General features: G+C 48.2%; 1 protein-coding gene across 1 annotated transcript in view; it reads right to left on the reverse strand.

Annotated features, from left to right (window-relative positions):
• The window catches only part of FAM107A (family with sequence similarity 107 member A), a 92,813-nt gene extending 73,076 nt beyond the window's left edge, over positions 1-19,737 (reverse strand). The window contains exon 1 of the mRNA XM_021068429.1: positions 19,437-19,737. Coding sequence (XP_020924088.1) covers positions 19,437-19,460 — 24 coding nt within the window. The 5' untranslated portion in view covers positions 19,461-19,737. The remainder of the gene's footprint in view (positions 1-19,436) is intronic.

The following is a 25,406-nucleotide window of genomic DNA, read 5'->3' on the forward strand; positions in this document are numbered from 1 at the left end:
TTTCCCTTTAATGAACTAGCAGGTGGAGCCTTTCTGGCCTAAGGATTAGAACAATCACTAGCTGGGGCAGGGGGCAAGCACATTCACGTGCCTAGGGTGTAGGTGAGGCAGGGACTGGTGGCACATGGGATGTACAAAGAGCAAGACAACAGCTGTCTTGAGTCGCCTGACCATCCAGTCCACTCCAGATACCCTGTACAACCCTTACAATCTTGGTCCTCCCCTCTTCTGTGATATTCCTGAGATCAGAATGACAAGGAGCACTGTAGCCAAATACAATACAAATACAACACAAACGAAACAGAGTCCAAGGGGTGGGCAGCCTTTGGAGCCAGGTGCTTATTGGGTCAATTTTTCATGGGAGTCCCAAGGAGGGTGAGAATGGAGGACTGCAGACCCAGCAGTCACACTCATTTAGCCCTGAGGCCACTACTGTCAGCCAGTGGCTCACAGCAGGGATGGAATGTAAGATGTTTAAACAGGCACAGGAAGGGGAAGATCAAGACCATTAAGCAAAGTTCAAGCAGAATAGCATTCTGAGATAACAGACTGCCCCTGCCCAGTTGTGTCCTGGCCTGCAGCTCCATACTGCCTGTCCACCTGCATCCACCCACAGTTCCCACAGCTGGTGCTGGATGCTGGAGACGATGTTAACAGAATGGCACCTTTCTCTAGTAAGGGGCGGAGATGAATTACCTTACAGTCTTAAGGGGGACTAGGGTAGAATACAGGTGAAATCTCTAAGTCCCTTTCTAGTCTTATTCCCCATGAGACAGCAAAGCCAAACCACAGAGATTTACCTGTCGATTCCAGGGCCGTTTTGTATGTCCCCCTCTGAGGGTAGATCCTGGGGCAAGAGCAAAAACAGCTGAACTCGGGGTGTGTTGACTATTATTTTTTCTCAGTTGACATAGGGTAGGAAATGGGACAATTGCTCCTGGTGTATTTCCGCATGTTGAAAGAGCGAGTTTCTCTGTGTAGTTGCTGTTTAAGTAGTCCACCCATCCTTTCAGTTAGCCCAGGAGCAGTGGGGTTGTAGGGAACGTGTAAATGACAGCATAGGTCAATTTATCGGCCCATTCCTGAACTTCATGGCTGGGAAAGTAGTTTCTGTGGGCGCTGTCGATGTCCCTAGGGCTTCTGTATGTCACGCACAGCAGTTCTAGACCTTGAATTTTGTTTTCTGCATCGCTCAACACCTCGGGTAGACCTTTTATAACATCTTCTACCCATTGTCACACATTGTAGATGGCATATAACCGCTGTTCCATCACACTGTATCATTGCTCTGCCTATTTCCATGGCTAGGACCAGAAGCTCAAGGGTACTCATTATTTTGCCATTGCTACAGGCCCTCATCAAACCCTTCCAGGTGACTGGTCATGTCCAATTCACAAGACTGTCCCTAAGGTAATATTCCTAAAGCCCGTGTATGTAAATGTTTAGGGTGGTGGGTCGGGAGTATGCTTGTCTTATCCAACCAGATAACACCCAAGTATCTGATAGATAATCCTGGTCCTGGTGTTTTGTCTGTATTCACCAGCCATCCCTTGTGCAGTCAGATGAGCCACAGGCATGGGGCTGTTACTTTTAAACTGGAAAGAGACTCTGAGGTTAACAGGATATCATCAATGTGATGAAAGAAAAAGACCACTCTCATGGCGGTCAGCTGCCACAGGGCCCCACGTGCTAGCCTTCCACAACCTGTCTTTATTTCCCAACATCTTGGGTGCTCATGGGAATTTCCTTAGTCTGCTGACTGGCTCACCAATTGTTGGAGGGCACCTCATGGGCCAGCAAGAGCAAAGGGAAAGAACAGATCCTCCCCCAGAGCCTTCTGTGGGAACATGGCTCTGCTGACAATTGATTCCAGGCTTCTAGCCTCCAGAATGTCAGCGAATACACGTCTGTTGTGTTCAGCCACCCAGCCTTTCTAGTGCCTGGGTGTGATCGCGGAGTCTCCATGGGGCGTTTACAAAAACCGACCCCTTCAGGGCTTTGGGGCCTGAAGGCAGGACTCCCATGAACACTTGCCACATCATACGGCCCCACAGTGTTTCCAACAGATCAGGTGTATTAGGAAAACCCCACAGGGTGGCCCCTCAAGACAGCAGTCACCTCCCAGTTTGTGGCTGAGTTCTGCAGGTTCTGGGTGTGACACCCCTCATGGAAGACCAAGGCCCCATCCTGAGTTTCCTTGGGAGACGTCACCAAGACCAAGCCAGCCCTTCTTGGTTTTCCTGGAGCAGCCTACTGATTGTTTTTGACTCCTCATAGATTTTTATTTTATTTTTATTTTTTTAAATTAAAAAAAACAATCGGAGTTCCCGTCGTGGCACAGTGGTTAAAGAATCCGACTAAGAACCATGAGGTTTCGGGTTTGATTCCTGCCCTTGCTCAGTGGGTTAACAATCCGGCGTTGCCATCAGCTGTGGTGTGGGTCACAGACGTGGCTTGGATCCCGAGTTGCTGTGGCTCTGGCGTAGGCCAGTGGCTACAGCTCCGATTAGACCCCTAGCCTGGGAACCTCCATATGCCGCGGGAGTGGCCCAAGAAATGGCAAAAAGACAAAAAAAAAAAAAAAAAAAAAAATTTGCTCTTTAGGGCCATACCTGCAGCGTGTGGAAATCCCTAGACTAGGTGTTGAATTGGAGCTGTAGTTCCTGGCCTATACCACAGCCACAGCTAGGCCAGATCCAAGCTGTGTCTGTGACCCATACCAGAGATCAGAGCAACACTGGATCCTTAACCCATTGGGCAAGGCCAGGGATCCAACCTGCATCTTCATGGATACTAGTTGGGTTTGTAACCTGCTGAGCCACAACAGGAATTCCATCCTCTTAGATTTTTAGATGAAGTTCCAGCTCTTTACCTGCTGGTTCCCTCTGCCCCAGGCACTGAGATCTGATCTCTCACTTAAACAAAGCCCCTCCTTCATGTGGGCTTAGGAGACGCTGTGTTCTGAAAGCAGATCTGGGGCCCCAGCGTGGGAGCTGCTTTTGGGTTTCTGCCTTCTCAAAAGCTGGCTTTTGATTTGGCCCCTCCTGCCCCACCTTCAAGCCCTTTCACGACTGAAACTAAATTCTTCTGTACTTGAAGTTCCTTCTTCAGCCCCACTCCCAGCAGAACTGGAGCCCCTACTAGTTGGTAACTCTACCCACCAGGTGAAGATTTATTCTGGCTAGAGATGGCACGGTTTCATCCCAATACTCAGAAAACAAGTCAGTGAGGACATGGGCCAAGGAGCCAGATGGCTCTGGATTCAAGTCCTGGCTCTGACACTTGCTGGATGTGTGATCTTTTTTTTCTCTCTTCTTTCTTTTTTAGCCACACCTGAGAATATGGAAGTTCTCTGGCCAGGGATCGATTTAGAGCCACAGCTGCAACAATGCCGGATCCTTAACCCACTGCACCAGCCTGGGGATCGAACCCGTGCCACCTCAGAAACATGGGATCCTTAACCCATGCACCACAGCAGGAACTCCTGTGCTGTGTGATCCTGAGCAGTAAACTCACCTCCCTGAACTGGGTTTTTGCCTTGGTGAAATGGAGAAGACGGGGCCTCTGGGGTGAGGGTTCTGTGGGAGTTCAGTTACTTTAACGCTTTCTTATTCTTCTTCGGGAAATGCCAATTTTACAGATGAGGAGGATGGAGGCCTGAGAGGAATTGTACCTCCTTAGGCTTCTGAACCATTTGGGGAGGTTTCAGTCCCTCTCGCAGGCATTGGCTACCATCTAGCAGTGCCGTGCAGTGAAGGTAGGAGGAAGCGGAGGGCCACCTGGGAGCTTCCCTGACTGCTCCTGGCTCTTTGTAGCTCCTTCTGTGCTCCAGATGCTCTCAGCTTCCCTCATCAGAGGACACAGCAACTGGCCTGTCATCACTGTGACTCATTTCTCTCCTGCTGCGTTGTGCACCCCCAGGGCAGGGCCTCAGTCTTGTTCACTGGTCTGTCTTCGGTGCCTGAGACTCTGGGACCCAGTAGGTGCCCTGTCAATGTTTGTCCAGTGAATGATCAACAATCAATGAGCAATTTTGCATTGGCCAGGAAATTGTGTAGGTAGAAAATCTGTGTGTGTGTGCGTGCGTGTGTGTGTACGTGTGTGTGTGAGTGTGTGTATTGGGCAGGTGGAGGGCAAATGGGGAACATGGGAATGTGGATCAGAGCCTCAAAACCATTGGAAGGAAAGGAGGGGCTGTGTGGGAAGAGGAGGCACCCAGCTGTGTCCTCCCCACCAGACCCAGGTTCTGTGTGGCTCCTCAGTGAGCTTGGCCCTCAACCCCACCCTTGAGTCACTTCCATGAGACCCAGCCCCCCTTTCTCCCTCCCTTCCTTTCTCAATTTGCTGAGCACCTACTATGTACTAGGTACAGAGGACACAGTCGGAAATCCAACATTAAACTCAATCTCCCTTCCCTCATGGATAAGTCACCGAACTAAATATGAAATTACGAAGTGGAGAGAGCTCTGAGGGCGTAATGGGGTTGGTCCTAGTCTGCAGGACAGTGGGTGTCCCCTGGGGAGGCTGTACCCTCTTCTGACCTCCTTGGTCCCTACCCTGCTACCCCTGCTAATCCTCCAGATTTAGTAAAACAGGTGGGCCCAGTTATGCTAACGCAGCTCTGAGACAAGCTGGCCTCTACCCTGCTTATCTAAACCCCTCATCCTGTGTAGACATTTGAGGTCCACGCAGGGAAGGCTTCCTAGATGTGTCAGCTGAGCCGATATCTTTCTTTCTCCTTCAGTTTGTTTCTCTCCCAAGCTGGACTTCCAGCCATAATTGTGGACAGGAAAAGTTTTAGTCTTGGAAAGGGTGATTGAAAAGCTTTTTATATGATTACAAAACAACACTCCTGCCTCTGGGCAAACCTAACCAGCACCAGGGCACAAGCCTCCACTGGTAGAGAGGAGGATGGATTTCCCCTACTCATCCCTGAACGCATTGCTTTTGTGCAGTGCCCAACCTGTACATCTGTTCAGGTGGCTCCTGAACCCAGCTTGGGGAAGGCAAGGGCAGAGAAGAATTAAGGTGGCTTTGGGGGACAGGAAAATTCTGCCCATTTCCTGCTTCCAAAGGTCACTCTGTCTGCCTTCCAATGCCCCTTCCAGCTGCTGCCATTACACTCCCACTCTTCTCCTCCCCCAGTCTTCCACCCTCTCCCCCCCACCCCTCCCCCACTCCTCCACCCAAAATTCAACTCCAACTCTCTTCTTTCTTTCTTTTCTTTCTTTCTCTCTCTCTCTCTCTCTCTTTCTTTACTTTTTAGGGCCACACCTGTGGCATATGGAGGTTCCCAAGCTAGGGGTTGAATCAGAGCTACAGCTGCTGGCCTACAACACAGCCACAGCAACATCAGACCTGAGCTGTGTCTGTAACCTATACCACAGCTCACGGCAATGCTGGATCCTTAACCCACTGAGTGAGGCCAGGGATCGAACCTGCAACCTCATGGTTCCTAGTCAGATTCATTTCTGCTGTGCCATGATGGGAACTCCGGACTCCAACTTTTTCAAGAGTTTCGGGCCAGGCCATACTGAGGATGGGGAGAATGAGGAGGGGAGGACAGTGTGTTTACCAATTTGCTCATGCTGGCCAGGAAAACAGGTTGAACAGATGGAATAAAATGGGGCCTGGAACTGAATGACAAAGTTTAGGGTTTGGAAAGCCACACTTACAGTCCAGCATGTGTGCTGTTCCTAATCCCACAATGCCCAGGGGTCTGGTACTCTGTGCACTGTGTCCCCTGGCTGCCACTAATGGTGGGGGTTGGCTTTGTGGGCATGTGACCTGGGTGTGCGGTCACCCAGGGCCCATGTTCATAAGGGCTGTCTGTGCCTGGATTAATGCTCTGTGATCACTGTCTTATGCTTTTTTGTTTGTTTGTTTTTGCTTTTTATGGCCACATCTGCAGCACATGGAAGTTCCCAGGCTACAGGTCGAACTGGAGCTGCAGCTGAGGACTTCGCCACAACCACAGCCATGCCGGATCCCAGCCACATCTGTGACCTATGCTGCAGCTTACAGCAACACCAGTTCTTAACCCACTGAGTGGGGCCAGGTTTCGAACCGGCATCCTCCAAACAGTATTTCAGGTTCTTAACACACTGAGACAAAATGGGAACTCCATGTCTTATGATTCTTAATAATTTTTGAGCAAAGGCCCCCCTCTCCCCCATTTTCACTTTGCACTGAGTCCTGCTCAAGACAAAGTGACAAGGTCAGTGGGTCCTTGAACTTCATTTCTGGGCTCCAGCCAATAGGTCCAGAAAGGTGTCCACCTCCTCCTAAAAGATATTTGGAGTCTGTCATTTCTACCATTTGGAAGGAACAATGAGAATCACTGAATCCAACCCCCTTAGTTCCCAGATGTGGAAAGAGATTCAAAGAGGAAGGTGCGCCTCCAAGTCTCTTCAAGTGTTTCTCATTTAGTCTTTAAATCAGTAATAGCAATGCAGCACTATTTTCATCCCCATTTTATAGATGAGGAAACTGAGGCTTGGCCATCACCCAGTATGTGAATGTCAGAGCCTCAATTTGACCCTAAGTCCTCTTATCCCCTGGTCTGGGTGCTTTCTAAAGAATCCTGATATGGAATTCCCACTGTGGTTCAGAGGGTTAAGGACCTGACATTGTCTCTGGGAGGAGGCAGGTTGGATCCCTGGCCTCGCTCAGCAAGTTAAGGATCTGATGTTGCCATGGCTGGGGCAGAGGCCACAGCTGTAGCTCTGATTCAGCCCCTAGCCTGGGAATTTCCACATGCCTCAGACATAGCTGTAAAAAGAAAAAAAAGAATCCCGACCCTGACACAAGGGTCTCAGTTTCCCCATCTGTGTAATGGGGATTGCAGGGTGATGCAGAGGATTTGAGCTAAGGATGCCACGTGCTTGGCCCAAGTGAGGGCTGCCTGGCTGGGCAGATGTCAGGGCAACCCCTTGGCCCTGCCACTTCCTTGCAGGTGTCCTCTGAGCTTCAGTGTCCTGATGGGTAAAATGGGATGAGAACATGGGGGGCATTCCTGAGGACTATAAGGGGAAAAGAAGCTGGCGTGCCTAGTTCAGGGTCAGGCAAGGTAGGGCAGAGCCTGCCCTGAGCCCAGAGCATCCATGACAAGGTGTGGCAGCCTCTGCCCTGCTGGGCCAGGAGGGCCGGAGGGAAGCAGTGGGAGTGCCTAGCCTGGTGGCTGCCAGGGGTCAGGGCTCAGAAACTGTTCCTGCTCCTGTTCCTCCTCCTCTTCCCTCACACCGTGTGACAGACTGTCAGGTGTGCCCTCGGAACCCAGGACACACCTGGCTCAAGAACCCTTACCAGAGCAGTGCTGGGGCTCGAACCCAGAGAAGGGCTGGATGTGTGGCTTGCCATTGGGAGGACCTCCCAGGCAGCTGGCTGGGCGAGTAAAGGCGGAGAGATCAGGGCTCAGCAAGGAGGCTGCTGGTGGGAGCAGGTCTCTGATTTTGTCAAGGTGAGGAGGGGACGTCATCTCCCTCCCTCCCCACGGGCTGCTGACAACCTTCTCTTGTCCCCGAGCCTCCCATTCTGGCCAAGGAGTCCTTTGGGGACCCAGGGGTACACTCCCATGGTGCTGTGTGTGGCCTTATTTCCCCTCAGGGAAGCAGCCTGAGGCCTTGGACAGAGTGGAGGTGGTGGGTTGGCAAGGATGGTGAGGGTCTCCTAACGAGGTCCTCATGCTTCGCTCAGCTGGAGGCTGGTGAGCGGGAGCCCTTCTGGACCTGGGTTGGCGTGGGGCCCATCCATCACTGGTGGGGATAATTGCTCAGGGAGCCAGTGGGGCCTAGCCAGCTGTGTGCCTTTTGGGCTCTGTGAGAACAAACACTCCTTTCCAGGCCATTTATCAAATTTGGCCATATTTTCCCTATTTTTTTTCCCCTTTTGTTTCAGCCAAGGAAACTTTCATCTAATGAAGATGAATGCAAAGCCATGAGTGTCTTGGCAAACATCAACAGAGTCGTTTAGGGAAGTGAAAAGCCTGGGTGGTGCTGAGTTTGGAGGAATGTTTTCGCGAGTGCTCAGCATCCAAGCCTTCAAGGGATTATTACACTGCCGATTTGGGGATGCAGATGGCCTCTCTCTGCTGAAGCTCCACTTGTAGCTTCCAGAGTGGCAGTAACAATATCCCCCACCATCCCTGAGCACCTACTGTGTGCCAGGCATCTCGCCTCATCCTAGTATGGAGGGTGAAATCATTAACCCATTCGACAGATGAGGAGGCTGAGGCTTAGAGAGGTGGGATCTGCATATAGTTCTGCCTGCTCAGGAACCCACGTTCATAAGCACCGATTGGATTTCACGGGCGAGGGGTCAGGCTCTTTAGACCGCCCGGTCTGAGTCTCCACTCCACTGCTTACTAGCTGGGTAGCCTGGAGCCTCTTGTCCCCTTTCTTCATGCCCCCGATGGTTTGGGCATAAAGCACACACTTCCAAGAGCTGTTGGAGAATTCAAATAGAGAACTGCTGCAAAAGCTGCAGTGCATGTGAGCTGTTATTGGTAATATTTTCTCAGGATATCATTTAGTAGTTTTTTTTTTGTTGTTGTTGTTGTTGTTTTTATTATCAGTCCCTTTAAAGGTAGAAATAAGATTCTGGCCTCTGGTGCTGGGCTTGTGTGAGACAGCCCATGAGGCAGTGGACAGAGTGGACAGAGCTTCCATGGAAGCTTGCGGCCTTGGAGGTGGGACATGGCTCATGATTGGGGGATGAGAACTGAGTACCCAGTCTCTGTTGGTCTCTGAATCTTCAGCTAGTGCCTGAGGCCCACAGGAGTTGCTTTTCCTGGATCTGTTTCAGAACAAGGTACTGCGACATCCCTGTGTAATGCAAGGACTTAAAACAAGGCCCCATACAGGGCATGTTGCCTGCACTCATTTCTATAGAATCAGCCCATGCCTGACTGGCCAATGGAATGTTCCAAACAGTTAGAAACACTGCTTCCATGTATTGAAAACACTTTCTTGCAAAAATCCTGACAGTGCCTTGGGTACTCACTTTGCAGATTAAAAAATGCTGAGTTCAAGGGAAGTTCATAACTTGCCCAGGAGGAATGGAAGCAACAATATTTGTGTTTTGATTCTTGGTCCAGCACTCTTTCTGCTATGCCCTTGAACTTTTCAATTTCCTTTCAGTCTCTCTATTCACACTGTGGTCAGAGACACCACCACCTCTCCCCACGTGGGACATTATGATTAAATGCCAGTGTCCATCTTACCCTCCTCATTGAGTTTTGGGAGAACGTCAGTGGGGGATTGGGCTCCAGCCCCCTGAGGTGGGGCGGGGGGTGCTGGGGTAGGAAAGGCTCTGACTGGCCTCAGCCAATCACACGGTCTCATTTCCATCCTTTGCCAGCAACAGGTTCAGGATTCCAAGTGAAGCCAATGCCCTTTAGGTATGGGTATGTGACTTAATTTGAGCCAGTTTATGGGAACCTTGGCTATGGGTTTCTAGGAAAAAGTCCTGGAGATATGACCAAGCCGTTGGACTTCCGCTTAGGAAACCCAATACAATTCCTTATTGTTTAGACCTGCTGGGGTTGGGCTTTCCATTCCTTGCAGTAGATGGCATTCTAAGTGAACTCCAAGTTATGGAGATTTAAGCACTGTCTCCAGCCTGAAGTCCTCAGGCCAGTCACCCACTGGAGCTGGAGATGATCCTGACACTCACCTGACCACTCAGCCCCATCTCTACTGTCACAGGACTGTTCTCACCTATCATTACTTGAATACTTGTCAGTCTCCCCACCTAACAGAGAAGGCCAGGAGGGCAGGGACCATCCCTCTCCATCCTTGGCCCAGCTCCCATCCCAGGGCAGTGGGTACCCAGCTAATAATTTTCTGGGGTAGGCTGGGGTGGGAGTGAATGAAGATGTGGTGGATAGAGTTAGGTACCAGGAGAAGGTCCAATGAATGGGCAGGAATCATCTCCAAGGGGCCACTCTGTCTCCCCTTCCTGGTACTGGGGCAGGGGATCCACAGTCCTCCTATGTTCCTGGAGCTGCCAGGCATTGCAGAAATGCCCCGGTCCTGGTTGCCTGGCCCTGTGAAAATCCTCTGCCTCTCTGGCCTCAGTCTTCCAAGCTGTTCAATGGAGAGAGGACTGGACCACATCACCAAGGGATTTCCAGAGCTGTTAATTTAGGACTATGATTAAACCATAACTGTGGTCTGGGGATTAAGATGGTGGAATAGAAGGGCTGGAGCTCAACTTTGTTCCTAAAAACAACAAAATTTACAACTAAATGTTGAGCAATCTGGCATTGAAGGCCAGTGGGGCTTGTGTGCAGGAGCTCCATGGGACTGGGGGAAATGGAGACCCCATTCTTAAAAGGTGCACACAGAATTTCACGTGCACTGGGTCCCAGGGCAAAGCAAAATCTCCACAGGAATCTGGGTCAAACCTGACTGCAGTTCTTGGAGGACCTCCTGGGAAAACAGGGGTGAATATGGCTTGTTGTGGGGGAATGACATTGGAAGCAAAGCTCTCAGGAATACTCAACAGCCATGCCTTTCTCTGGAGGTGGCCATTTTGGGAAAATACAGCCCCACCCATCAGCATCAGCACTGAGAAGCCCCAGGGCAAACAACAATCCAGGAGGGATCACAGCCCCATCCCTCAGTAAACAGGCTGCCTAAAGACCCCCTAGGCACACAGCCACCTCTAATCCCATCCAGAGACAAAGCCTCACCCACCAGAGGGATAAGAATCAGCTCCACCTATGAGTGGGCAAGCATCGGTCCCTCCCATCAGGAAGCCTACACCAAGCCCCTGTACTAACTTCAGCCACACCAAAAAAGATCACCACACTAAAAACCTATAAAAATGAAAAGACAGAGAACTATAACTCAGATGAGGGAGAAAGAAAAATCCCCAGAATCAGCTAAGTGATGAGGAGATTCTCAGCCTCCAGGAAAAAGACTTTAGACTGTTGATGCTGAAGATGATGCAAGACATTGGAAATAAACTGGAGGCAAAGATGGATAACTTACAGAAACACTGAGCAAAGAGATACAAGATATAAAACTTAAACAAGAAGAGATGCAAAATACAATAACTGAAATAAAAAATTCACTAAAAGCAGCTAACAGCAGAATACAAGAGGCAGAAGAACGAATAAGCAAGGTGGAGGACAGGTTAGAAGAAATTACAAATGCGAAACAGAAAGGAGAAAAAAGGTTGGAAACAGATGAAGAGAGGGTCTCAGAGAACTCTGGGACAATGTTAAATTCACCAACATCCGTATTATAGGGGTGCCAAAAGGAGAAGAGAGAGAGAAGGGGGCAGAAAAAATATTCCAAGAGATAATAGCTGAAAACTTCCCTAACATGGGAAAGGAACCACTCACTCAAATCCAGGAAGTGCAATGAGTATGAAAGAGGAACACCCCGAGACACATATTAATCAAACTGACCAAAATTAAAGACAAAGAGAAAATCTTGAAAGCAGTTAGGGAAAAGAAACAAATAACATACAAGGGAACCCCAATAAGGTTATTGGCAGATTTTTAGCAGAAACTCTGCAGGCCAGAAAGGAGTGGCATGATATACTTAACGTGATGAAAGGAAAAAAACCTCCAACCAATATTACTTTACCCAGCAAGGCTTTCATTCAGGTTTGAAGGAGAAATCAAAATATTCACAGATAAGCAAAAGCTAAGAAAATTCAACAACACTAAACCAGCCTTACAACAAAAAATAAAGGAACTTCTCTAGGCAGAAAAGACAGCAACAGGAAACAAAAATTCCACAAATGACAAGGCTCACCAGTAAAGGTATATATACAGTAAAGATACGAAACCATCCATGCACAATTAAGCTACCAAAATCAGAAATTGTGAGAAGAGGAGGGTACAAATGCAGGACACTGGAGATGAAATTGCAATTAAGAGAACAACAACTTAAAACAATCTCGTATGTATATAAACTCCTATATCAAAACTTCAGAAAAACTGCAAACCAAAAATCTACAATTGATACACAAACAAATAAGAAAAATCAATGCAAATACAACACTAAAGATAGTCATCAAACCAGAAGAGGAAAGAACAAGAGAAGAAGGGAAGAAAAAAGCAACAACAACAAAAAAATCCAAAGCAATTAATAAAATGGCAATAAGAACATACATATCAATAATTATTTTAGGAGTTCCCATTGTGGTGCAGTGGTTAATGAATCCGACTAGGAACCATGAGGTTGCGGGTTCGATACTTGGCCTTGCTCAGTGGGTTAAGGATCTGGCGTTGTCGTGAGCTGTGGTGTAGGTTGCAGACGCAGCTCAGATCCTGCATTGCTGTGACTCTGGCATAGGCCGGCAGCTACAGCTCCAATTCAACCCCTAGCCTGGGAATCTCCATGTGCCACAGAAGTGGCTCTAGAAAAGGCAAAAGGACAAAAAAAAAAAAAAAATTACCTTAAATGTTAATGGACTAAACGCCCCAACCAAAAGACATAGACTGGTTGAATGGGTACAGAAATAAAATCCATATATATGCCGTCTTCAAGAGACCCACTTCACTTCTAGGGACACATGCAAATTTAAAGTGAGAGGATGGAAAAAAATATTCCATGCAAACGGGGATCAAAAGAAAGCTGGAGTAGCAATACTCATATCAGACAAAATAGACTTTAAAATGAAGAATATTTTAAGGGACAAAGAAGGTCACTACATAATGATTAAAGGATCAATCCAAGAAGAAGATATAACAATTTTAAATATCTAAGCACCCAACATAGGTTCACCACAATATGTAAGGCAACTGCCAACAACCTTAAAAGGACAAATTGACAATAACACAATCATAGTGGGGGACTTGAACACCCCACTGACAGCAATGGACAGATCATCCAGACAGAAAATCAGTAAGGAAACACAGGCCCTGAATGAAGCATTAGAGCAGATGGACTTAATAGATATTTATAGGACATTCCATCCAAAAACAATAGAATACACATTCTTCTCAAGTGCACACGGAACAGTCTCTAAGATTGATCACATCCTGGGCTACAAATCCAACCTCGGTAACTTTAAGAAAATTGAAATCTGGAGTTCCCGTTGTGGCGCAGTGGTTAACGAATCCAACTAGGAACCATGAGGTTGTGGGTTCAGTCCCTGCCTTTGCTCAGTGGGTTAATGATCTGGCGTTGCCATGAGCTGTGGTGTAGTTTGCAGACATGGCTCGGGTCCCGCATTGCTGTGCCTCTGGTGTGGGCCGGTGGCTACAGCTCCGATTCGACCCCTAGCCTGGGAACCTCCATATGCCACAGGAGCGGCCCAAAGAAATAGCAAAAAGACAAAAAAAAAAAAAAATTGAAATCATATCAAGCATCTTTTCTGACCACAACCCTATATGACTAGAAATCAACCACAAGGAAAAAACTACAAAAAACATGAACACGTGGACACTCAACAACATGCTACTAAACAACCAATGGATCACTGAAGAAATCAAAGAGGAAATTAAAAAATACCTAGCAGCAAATGACAACAAAGATACGACACTCCAAAACCTATGGGATGCAGCAAAACCCATTCTAAGAGAAAAGATTAGAGCAATACAAGCCCACCTCAGGAAACAAGAGAAAGCTCAAATAAACAAGCTAAGTTTACATCTAAAGCAGCTCGAGAGAGAACAGACAAGACCTAAAGTTACTAGAAGGAAAGAAATCATAAAGATCAGAGCAAAAATCAATGAAATAGAAACAAAGGAAACCATAGAAAAGATCAGTGAAACGAAAAGCTGGTTCTTTGAAAAGATCAACAACATTGATAAACCCTTAGCCAGACTTATCAAGCAAAAAAGAGAGAGGACTCAAATCAATAAAATTAGAAATGAGAAGGGAGAAGTAACAACAGACATCACAGAAATACAAAGGATCATAAGACTACTATATGCAACTATACACCAATAAAACAGAAAACGTAGAAGAAATGGACAAATTCTTAGAAAAGTACAATCTTCCAAGACTACAGCAAGATGAAACAGAAAAGATGAACGGACCAATCACAAGAACTGAAATTGAAACTGTGATTAAAAAACTTCTAACCAACAAAAGTCCAGGACCAGATGGCTTCACAGGCAAATTCCATCAAACATTTAGAGAAGAGGTAACACCTCTCTTTCTGAAACTATTTCAAAAAAATTGCAGAGGAAGGGATACTCCCAAACTCATTCTATGAGGCCACCATCACCCTGATGCCAAAACCAAACAAAGATACCACAAAAAAAGAAAACTACAGGCCAATTTCACCGATGAACATCGATGCAAAAATCCTTAACAAAATGCTAGCAAACCACATCCAACAATACATTCAAAGGATTGTACATCATGATCAAGTGGGATTTATCCCAGGGATGCAAGGGGTCTTCAATATCCACAAATCCATCAGTGTGATACACCACATTAACAGACTGAAGAATAAAAACCATATGGTCCTCTCAATAGACACAGAAAAAGCCTTTGACAAAATCCAATACCCATTTCTGATAAAAACCCTTCAGAAAGTGGGCATAGAGGGAACCTACCTCAACATAATAAAGGCCATAGATGACCAACCCACAGCTAATATCATTCTCAATGGTGAAAAGCTGAAAGAATTCCCACTGAGATCAGGAACAAGACAAGGATGTCCACTCTCGCCACTACTCTTCAACATAGTTTTGGAAGTCCTAGCCACAGGAATCAGAGAAGTAAAAGAGATAAAAAGAATCCAAATTGGAAAGGAGGAAGGGAAACTGTCACTATTTGCAGATGACATGATACTATACCTAGAGACTCCTAAAGACTCTACCAGAAAACTGTTAGAGCTCATCCATGAATTTGGCAATGTTGCAGGATACAAAATTAATTCACAGAAGTCGATGGCATGTCTATACACTAACAATGAAAGAGTAGAAAGAGATATTAGGGAAGCAATCCTGTTTACCATCACATCCAAACGAATAAAATACCTAGGAGTAAACCTACCTAAAGAGACAAAAGACCTGTATTCTGAAAACTGTAAGACACTGATGAAAGAAATCAAAGATGACACAACTAGATGGAAAGACATACCATGCTCTTGGATTGGAAGAGTCAACATTATCAAAACGACTATACTGCCTAAGGCAATGTACAGATTCAATGCAATCCCTATCAAATTACCAAGGACATTTTTCACAGAACTTGAACAAAACATTTTAAAGTTTGTTTGGAAGCACAAAAGACCCAGACTAGCCAAAGACATCCTGAAGAAGAAAAATGGAGCTGGAGGAATCAGGCTGCCTGACTTCAGACTGTACTACATAGCAACAATCATCAAAACCATATGGTACTGGCACAAAGACAGAAATATAGATCAGTGGAATAGGATAGAAAGCCCAGAATCCAACCCACACACCTACAGCCAACTCATCTATGACAAAGGAGGCAAGAATATACAATGGAGAAAAGACAGCTTGTTCAATCAGTGATGCTGGGAAAACGGGACAGGCACATGGAAAAGAATGAAATGAGAACACTCCCTAACACCATACACAAAAATAAACTCCAAATGGATTAAAGACCTAGATATAAGAGCAGACACTATCAAACTCTTAGAGGAAAACATAGCCAAACACTCTTTGACATAAATGACAGCAACATCTTCTCAGATCCACCTATCAGAGTATTGACAATAAAAAGAAAAACAAACAAATGGGACCTAATCAAACTGAAAAGTTTCTGCACAGCAAGGGAAACCCTAAACAAAATGAAAAGACAACCCACAGAATGGGAGAAAATCTTTGCAAGTGAATCCACTGACAAGGGATTCATCTCCAAAATTAATAAACACCTTCCACAAGCTCCATACCAATAAACCAAAGAACCCCATCAAAAAATGGGCAGAAGATCTAAACAGACAGTTCTCCAAAGAAGACATGCAGATGGCCAAAAAACACAGGAAAAGATGTTGAGCATCACTCATTCTTAGAGAGATGTCAATCAAAACCACTATGAGGTACCACCTTACCCCAGTCAGAATGGCCATCATCAAAAAGTCTACAAACAAGAAGTGCTGGAGAGGGTGTGGAGAAAAAGGAACTGTAGTACACTGTTGGTGGGATTGTAAGTTGGTGCGACCTCTGTGGAAAACAGTATGGAGATTCCTCAGAAAACTAAACGTAGAACTACCATTTGATCCCAGCAATCCCACTCCTGGGCATCTATCCAGAGAAAACCATGACTTGCAAAGACACATGTATTCTGATGCTCATTGCTGCACTATTTACAATAGCCAAGACATGGAAACAACGTAAATGTCCATAGTCAGAGGTGTGGATCCAGAAGAGGTGGTACATATGCACAATGGAATATTACTCAGCCATTAAAAGGAACAAAATACCAGCATTTTTAGTAACATGGATGGACCTAGAAACTATCATGCTAAGTGAAGTCAGTTGTACCATGAGACACCAACATCAAATGCTTTCACTGACATGTGGAATCTGAAAAAAGGACAGACTGAACTTCTTTGCAGAACAGATTCTGACTCACAGACTTTTGAAAAATTTATGGTTTCCAAAGGAGACAGTTTTGGGGGTGGGGGGATGTGCTGGGGTTGTGGGATGGAAATCCTATAAGATTGGATTGTGATGATCATTGTAAAAGTATAAATGTAATAAATTGAGTAATAAAAAACAAACAAACCATAACTGTGGGTCGGATCTGAGAACTTTACAGGACAAGCCAGTGGGAGAAGAAATGCAAGGGTGAGGGTGATTACATTCTGCACAGCAAGCCTGTTACACATCACCCAGAGGCCAGTGGGGCTGTTGCCTCCAGAAAGAGAAAGAGAGGTGGGCACATGGGGCTTTGGGTGGGGGTGGTTCACAGATGAAGGATCGCTCAGAGAGAGCCTGACCTAGCTCGCTCACAGCCTTTGCTCCTTGATGGTTCACCACTGAGAAGCTGGGGAAGTTATGTCTGTTGGGATTCAGCTTTTTCATCAGCCATTGGGTGTGATATGGATGCCCTCATTGGCTCAAAAGAAGACTTGTGAGGCTCAGAAGAGGATGCACTTAAGAGAGGGTCCACTTCAGGAAGAGACTATATTGCATATGTGCCTATTTCTTCCCAGGCATGCTATCATTTAGGTTTTACAACAATCTGAGGAGGATTATTATCTTTTGTTTATTTTTTATTTTTGTTGTCTTTTTGCACCTGCAGCACATGGAGGTTCCCAGGCTAGGGGTTGAATTGGAGCTATAGCCGCTGGCTTATGCCACAGCCACAGCAACTTGGGATCCAAGCCATGTCTGCTATCTACACCACAGTTCATGGCAATGCTGGATCCTTAACCTGCTGAGAGAGGCCAGGGATCAAACCTGCGTTCTCATGGATCCTAGTCAGGTGTGTTACCACTGAGCCACAATGGTAACTCCTATTATCTTTCATTTATTGAAGTAGAATATGAGACTCAGAGAGGTGTGGTGACTTGCCCAAGGTAACGAGGATGTGGAGGAACTGACTCAGATCTGGCTGACTCTAAAGCTCCCGTTCCTATCACAGTTCCCTGCTGCTTTCTCTCTGGGAGGGCTTTTCCCAGAAGGCGTGGGAAGGGACTGGGCCCATGGATAGCATGGCTTTCAACCTGGGGGCTAATTCTGACTGACTGTTAGGGGAGTCCCGGTTTGCTGTATTGAGGACAGTGAGGCTCTCTAGACTTAGTGGGAAAATGTGCAGGGATCAATTTGTGATGTCTGCCACATGTGAGAGAATAGGGAGGTGGTACTCAAGGTATATTTTGCTAGACCTTGTTAGGGTCTTTTCTAGGTTTGGGAAGCTGGTCTCCAAGATGACTCTCCACCTTCATGGTCAGCACAGATAGGGTCTAGAGGCTGAGTTCATTCTCTTCTGGCAGAGAGAAGGAGCAGGAACAGTGCTCCTGAAAGTGGGGATTGGTTAGGGCCGGGGCTCAAGGCTTGGCTGGGAAGGCATCTTTGGGACTCCCAAAGGCTGTGTCAGGTCACCACCTGCCTTGACTGCAGCTGACCCACACTGACCCCTGCAGGCAGGAGTAAGCATTGCATGGGGGAAGTGCCAGCCCCAGGATAATCAAGTTTTCAGGGGGAGATGTTTTTGGGGATGCTGAAGGGAGGCAGAAATTTCCAGGCCTGACTCTGCATATGAAGCAAGGGAGGTGGAAAGCAGAAGCCAGCACTAGAACGCCCTTAGGGGTCCTCTAGCCTAACACTCCCATTTCTGCAAATGGGGAAATTGAAGTCCGGAGTGCTTCCTCCTTGTGGTCCATGATGTGTTTGTCTCCAAATCTGAAAAATGTAGGATGGGCTGGGTTGGCCATAAGTTTGGAGTCAAGCAGAAGGGGATCAAAATCCTTCCCTTTTCTCCTCTAGCTGCATGACCCTGGCTAAGAAATCACGTCTTGCCTCTGAGCCTCAGTTCCCTGCCTTTAACGCATCATGACTTGTTTGAGGATTAGAGCCTCTGTGGTATCAGGCTCTCTGCTTGTCAGGCAGCATCATAAGTGCTTGAAGGGCGACGTTTCATGGAACCTCCCACGAGATGGGTACCAGCTCCACTTTACAAATGAGCTGGGATCCAGAGAGGCTTAGTTCCTCACAGTAAGTAGGTGGATGAGCTGGGACCTGGGCAGCCTGACCTCACTGCTGGGATCACAGTTGTGGTCGGTATGGGCTGTGAGCCCCCTGAAAGCAGGTGAATAGACTCAGAATCCCAGTCCCTCCTCAGAGACTCTGATGTCAGCCTGAGAAGGTGACTGTTGACAAGCCCCCTCCCACACTCCAAGGAATACTGCACTGACTATGCTATAACCTTCCCAAGTGAGATCCCAGACTGAGAAGGTGATGAGAAATAACATGAAAGTCCTGCTAACAACAGATCACAGCTTGTATATAGCCCACTCTGGGCCAGGCACTCTGTCAAACACTTCACATCTTTAAATTCTCACTGCCGGCCTCTAAGGTAGGGATTACTATTGTCCCCACTTCACAGATGACGAAATGAGTCACAGAGAGCATCAATCATTTGCCCACAGCTTTACCACACCTGGTGACAGTTGGTTAGCCAGCTTAATTACAGTGATCATTGGTTTTTTTCCTTGACTCTGCATCCACCTGAACCGAGGCTGGGGGTGGTTGTTTGTGGTGGTGGCAGGGGTTGGTTAGGGAGCCTGTAGCAGGGCAGTAAAGGGGTGTGTGAGTATAAGACCAGGAAGTCTGTTTCAGAGATGGAAGGATCAGAGGCTGGCCTTGCCCTGAGCCCCAGCCAGGTTTCTAGATGCAAATCTTTTCTGTGAGCTCAGGGAGGGAGGTGGGCGGGCAGTGCCTGGCTGAGGCTCCAAGGAGCTGGTGGGTGCTGTGTGAGGACTCCCACCTGATAGATGCAGCCCCCTCCCGTGTCCAGGGCCCCCACAGGACCCTTGGGAGCTCCTACCTTCTTCCCCTGGGCAGCTCCCATGGTATGACGTGGACACCCAGCCTGGCTGGACCCTGGGGGCCGGGCTGGAGTCCTCTCTGCAGCGCTGATCTCAGGAGCCGAGGTCCGAGGGGTTCCCGGGGTCCCCAGTCCTCTCGTGGCTCATTCTCCTCAGGCACAAAGGCAGCTTTCACAGCTGCTCTTAAGCCGGCAGCTCCTCAGACAGGCTTAGGGTGATTGATCCTGACGGAGGGGCCCGGTGTCCCCAGGCAGCCACATGCCCTCCCCGGGTCCCTGTAGCTCCTCGCTTCCTGCACCCCTGCCCCTCTCGGGGAAGAGAGACAGAGGCAGCCGGCGTCATTGAGAAGCAAAACCGTCCTCTCACCCCGCAGCCACAGTCGGCAGCTCAGGCGCCGCGAGTGACCCCTGGCAGGTCCAGAGGGCGCGCCTTGACCTTCTCGCCCCCAGATGAGAGAGAAGGGGCTGCGTGGGGCTGTCGCGGCATGGGGATCGGAGGGCTTGTGTGGGGCCATGAAGCCCAGGGCTGCTCGGCCCCATGAATAATAGATCTTAGAAGGCACTCGGGCCCGGGGTTCTCCCCGCACAGAGACAGAGAGAGCAGCACACTTCATTCCACGGGGCAACGGTCCAGGCGGGGAGGGCCAGAGGGTGGCTGGTCTGGGCTCAGGCCAGGAAAATATCTGGAGGCCAGATTCCAGGCCCGGGGCCAAGTTCTCAACGTCCCCCAGCAGTCGGCCTCCTCCTTGCTTTCACCCACTTGCTTCTCTATGTTGCCAGCGTGGGGCAAGGTTAAGGCCGGAGTCACCTTGAGCTGGAGTCATAGCTCTATTCCTCCCATGATTTGACCTCTCTGAGCCTTAGGTCCTTCCTCTTGTGTGTGTGGGGTCATATAATCAGCACACAGGGCTGCTGTGAGGTTTGAAAGGGAAGGTGGGTACAGCTGAAGCCTTTGTTTCGTTAAAGCATAAATCTGATCACGTCATTCCCCGTTTTATAATCTTCCTCTTGGCTAAAGCAGGATGACAACGGCCCCAGCCTACGGGGCTGTGAGGATGAAATGAGGTCATTCATGTAAAGCTGAGCAGAGGATTCCCCGTAGAATTTAGGTGCTGCTATTATGTTGGTTGTGATACTGGTGATTAACCCACTGCCCATTGGCAAGTCCCAGGAAACTAGTTTAAGCACAACGCTGTTCCCCAAGAGCTGGGTGGGTGGGGAAACCCTTCCCTTTCCTCCAGCACAGTGCCTGGCACAGTGATGGTTTATGACACAAATTGATGATTTATGAAGTGATAGTTGGGGGTGAAGAGGCAAATATTAGGTGTTCTAGATCTGATTTTGCCCATAGAATGGAATCCCCCATGGTTCTCAAGGTCTCATCTATCCAACCTTTCTTTCCCCTCAGACCTTGGCCCAACATCCCTCTCTCCCTGACAGTTCCTGGCCATACCACCACCCCCTTTACCTCAGGACTTTTGCACTTGCTGTTCTCTCTGCCTGAAATCTGTCCTATCTCCCTTGACTCCATTCTTGATCTTTGCATGAGTCTTTCCTCTTTATCATCAGGCTCATGTTTCACCTCTTCAGAGAAGCCTTCCCTGACTCTCTATGCAAAATAGCCTCCTGGGTTCTCTGTTGTTTTGTCACCACACTTATCAGAAACGGGGATGATACTATTTCTGTGTTTATCATTGCGCTTCCCCACTTGGAATGGCAGCCCCACAAAAGTGAGACGTAGTCTGTCTTGTTCATCAGTTTACCCCCTGTGACTCAAGTAGTGCTGGGCACATTGCTGTCATTCAATAAATATTGGTGGATGGAGTTCCCATTGTGGCGCAGCAGAAACGATCTGACAAGTATCTATGAAGCTGCAGGTTCGATCCCTGGCCTCGCTCAGGGGCTCGGGGATCTGGTGTTGCTGTGAGCTGTGGTGTAGGTTGCAGAGGCAGCTCGGATCCTGTGTTGCTATGGCTGTGGCATAGGTCAGCAGCTACAGCTCCGATCTGACCCCTCGCCTGGGAACCTCCATGTGTCGCAAGTGTGGGCCTCAAAAGCAAAAACAAACAAACAAACAAACAAACAAAACATTGGTGAAGTGGATAAATAAGTGAAGGAGGATTAGATGAACTAGTCCAAGTATATAGAGTGCTCAACACAGTCCTGGCTCAACACAAGTGCTCCCTGCATGGAATTATCAGTATTTCTTGTTGCTCTATTTTCCCCAACACCCTTGCCCCCTCCAGCCAAGCAAAAGTATGACTTCTTTATTTGCTGTTTCTCCTGGGTCCAGCCCCTGCCTCGACTGCTCTTCATTACTTGTTTCCCTGTTCCAAACATGGCAGGGGTATACATGTTTGTAGCATTTGATTCCCTGCAGTAAGGAGAGTCCACAAAATTGGAAAGAGCAGCAAACTAAATCAGTAAAAGTGCCATGAGACAACCCTGAAGATCAAATTCCTCTGGCAGCCATCCCATAATTATCCACTGGCTTGGCTCTTGGTGGGATAGGAAGAGAGAAAAGTAATTTTACACATTTGTTAATTTTTCCCCATCTGCTTAGGAGTTCTGCTGAAACATGGCTTATCAGCCACACGGAAAACCTGCTTGACTAGAGGACTTGATTGGCTGAAGCTCTGAAGCCTGGCTCCTGGCAGCATGTGGGTCTGAAATGCAAACTTCGGGCCCCATGCTATGTGCAGGAGGAAGGGCATGCTGCCCCCTCCCCATCCCACCGAGCCTTTATTTTAAGGCTCCAGGTGGCAAAGCCTGGTACAAGGGAGATGATTCAAATACAGACACTGATGATTTATGAAACGATGGTTGGTGGTCAAGGGTCAAGACCAGCTGTTCCAGATCCAGCTTTGCCCAGTCTCCCTGTGTGGCCTGGGCACAGCTCTTGGCCTCTCTTTCTCTGTCTGCAAATGGGGATAAAAATCTGCTCCTTCCTGACCCACAACTTTGTGAAATATAGCAAGACCTGTAAAATGTGAAAGAGTTTTGAGAAGAACAAATCTCCCATACCTACCCCATCCATCTCTCCCAAGAATGATGGTAGATGGTGAGAATGTTCACACAGATTCTGAGCACTTTTCGAATGTCATCAGAGGCATTCAGGAGGAGGAGGAAGGGCAGGAGAAGGGGGAGGAGAGAGGGGGATCGGGAAACACTGTTTACCTCAGAGTAATGTTAGGGCAGTGTTTTTGAATTACTTTTTTTTTTTTTTTTTGGTCTTTTCTAGGGCCACACCTTTGGCACATGGAGGTTCCCAGGCGAGGGGTCTAATCGGAGCTACAGCTGCCGACCTACACCACAGCCACAGCAACGCGGGATCTGAGCCGCGTCTTCGACCTACACCACAGCTCATGGCAATGCCGGATCCTTAACCCACTGAGCAAGGACAGGGATCAAACCTGCAATCTCATGTTTCCTAGTCAGATTTGTTAACCACCGCGCCATGAGGGGTAGTGTTTCTGAAGAAGAGTCTGTTTCCTATAGTGATGGAGATAGACTGCGATTCCAGTCTTTATTCTGAGGCTCCTTAGCTGTGTGACTTTGGATGAGTCACTTGACCTCTCTGAGCCTCATTTTTCTTATGTGTAAAAGGATAACAACGATCCCTACCCCAGGGGCTGTATGAAACGAGGTAATTCAAGTAAAGCTCTTTGCAAAGAATAGGTGGATGACAGCAATTCTCCATAGAAGTTAGGCATTGCTGTTATTTTTATTTATTTATTATTTTTTTAAGGGCTGCACCTGCAGCATATGGAAGTTCCCAGGCTAGGGGGTGAATAAGAGCTGCAACTGCTGGCCTGTGCCATAGCCACAGCAATGCAGGATCCGAGCCACATCTGTGACCTACATTACAGCACATGGCAGGGCCAGGTTCTTAATCCACTGAGCAAGGCCAGGGATTGAACCCACATCCTCATGGATCCTAGGGTTTGGAACCTGCTGAGCCACAAAGGGGACCCCCTAGGCACTGCTGTTATGATGCTGCTAATAAAAGTAGTGGTAAGTCCATGCGTATTGGCAAGTCCCAGGTAACCAGTCCATGAAGTGCAATACCATTCCCAAGGAGTGGACTTTACCTCCCTTCCCTGTCTATCTTGGGCTGCCACCTACTGGCGATGATCAGAATTACAGTTACTGGAAAGACCTGATTGTGGCTGAGGGAATAGATACATCCCCTCCCCTCCTGCAGAATTCTCACTCCTGGGAGAGAGGGGTGGCATGTTGGGGAGCAGGGGAGTAGGGAAATACAAGCCCCCAATTCCAAGGTCATGAGTATCTTGCAGAGATTCCTGAAGGCTTGTCCACCCCGAGGATGAGAAAATCAGTCCCCAGGTCTTACTCATTTTACCTCCTGAATATCCCTGAGATTGGTCTGTTTTTTTCTATCCCCAAGCCATCTCCTGGGCAGGCCACCACCCTCTCTCCCTGGATCATACAGCAGCTTCCTCACTGGCCTCCCTGACTCCACTCCCTTCTCCATACACAGCCAAGAGGAATTTTTTTAAAGCCTGCACATGTGATCATGTCAACCCCAGTCTAAGCCTCTCATTGGGTCCCTGCCACCTCTGGACAAAGTCACAGCAGACCCTTTGGCCATAAGGCCCTCCAGCCTCTCACCCTTGTCTGCTCAGCTCTTGGTACCCACCCTCTACCTCTTCCTGGTCTCTCCAACTTCCTGGCCTCGTTAATCATCTTGCCTTGGCTGGCACACCCCTCCTCCCCTCTGTGCCTGGCAAACTATACATTCCCAAGACTCACTGTGGAGGCTGCTTCCTCCAGGATGCCTTCCCTGATCTTGAGATCCTTCCCCCAACCTAGTCCTTATCAAGCCACATTGCCCCTAGACTATGAGCAAGAACTGTGCCTGGTTTTCTTCACCAAGTTGTTCCCACTAAGAACCCAGTTCCTGAAGCGTAATAACTTTTTGCTGAGTGAGGAAACTGACTCTTAGTGGGTAAGAGACTCAATGATATAGACTTAACTCTCTTTAACTGTTTTGGACTCTCTGTCCTGCCCCAATCTCGAGCTGTCCCAGGGGTCCCTACAGTGGCCACAGTGCCCTGAAGGTGATGTAAAGAGTCTGATGGGCCCATTTGAAGCCCTGCCTGTCCCCAGAGCTTGGGCACCGGACTTTAGCCTCTGCCGTTCCCCTGCTCAGGGTGTTTGCGCTTGGGGCGTGGGCATCTTCTCCACGAGCCAGGCGGTCTGCCCGGTATACTCTCCAGGAGCCCATGTAAAGGTGCTTCCTGCTCCCCTGCCCTCTCCCAGGATTTGGTCTCCTGCCTCTCCCCTCCCAGCCCCTAGCCCTGCTCAGAGACCTAAGGCAGGGTCTGACCACCATACCCCTTGGGCCTCACCACTTCAGTGGCCTCCAGTGTAGGGCACTGATGTGGCTAAGGACTCTCCGTAAAGCCAAGATGGCCATGTAGGGCAGAGGGGACACGCCCAGGATTTCGCATCAGTCCCAACCCCAGCAGCCCTCAAACAATGGCCAACCTGATATGGTGTATAAGTACCCCTGCTCTCTCACCTCTGACTAAGAGATCTCTGAGGTGTGCTCTCTATTCTGATTCCTAGGGGTCACCTGTGTCATTAAGTCCCGCTCACCCACACACCCCTTATTGCTGCCTTCACTTCCTTGTCTTACTTCCGCATCCACTATGGGGGTTTACTGGAATCACTTCCCAAGTAAAGGACTTGCTTATCCCATCCTTATCTTGGGGGGTGCTCCCGGGGGAACCCACATGGAGGCATCCGGGATGTTTTCCCCGAAGCCTTTTGGTCTGGCTGTTCTTCCACCCTTTCTTGGATGCCCCGCTACCTCCCCTTCTCCAGCTCTGGATTTTCTCTAGCTCCCATCTAAACAGCAGGTGATCACAGTATTCTCTGCAGCTGGTCCTCTGGCTGCCTGTTGCAGTAGGTCTTAAACCTCATGCCGGGAGCCAAGGACTCTTT

This window comes from Sus scrofa, chromosome 13, assembly GCF_000003025.6.
Source record: "Sus scrofa isolate TJ Tabasco breed Duroc chromosome 13, Sscrofa11.1, whole genome shotgun sequence".
NCBI lineage: Eukaryota > Metazoa > Chordata > Mammalia > Artiodactyla > Suidae > Sus > Sus scrofa.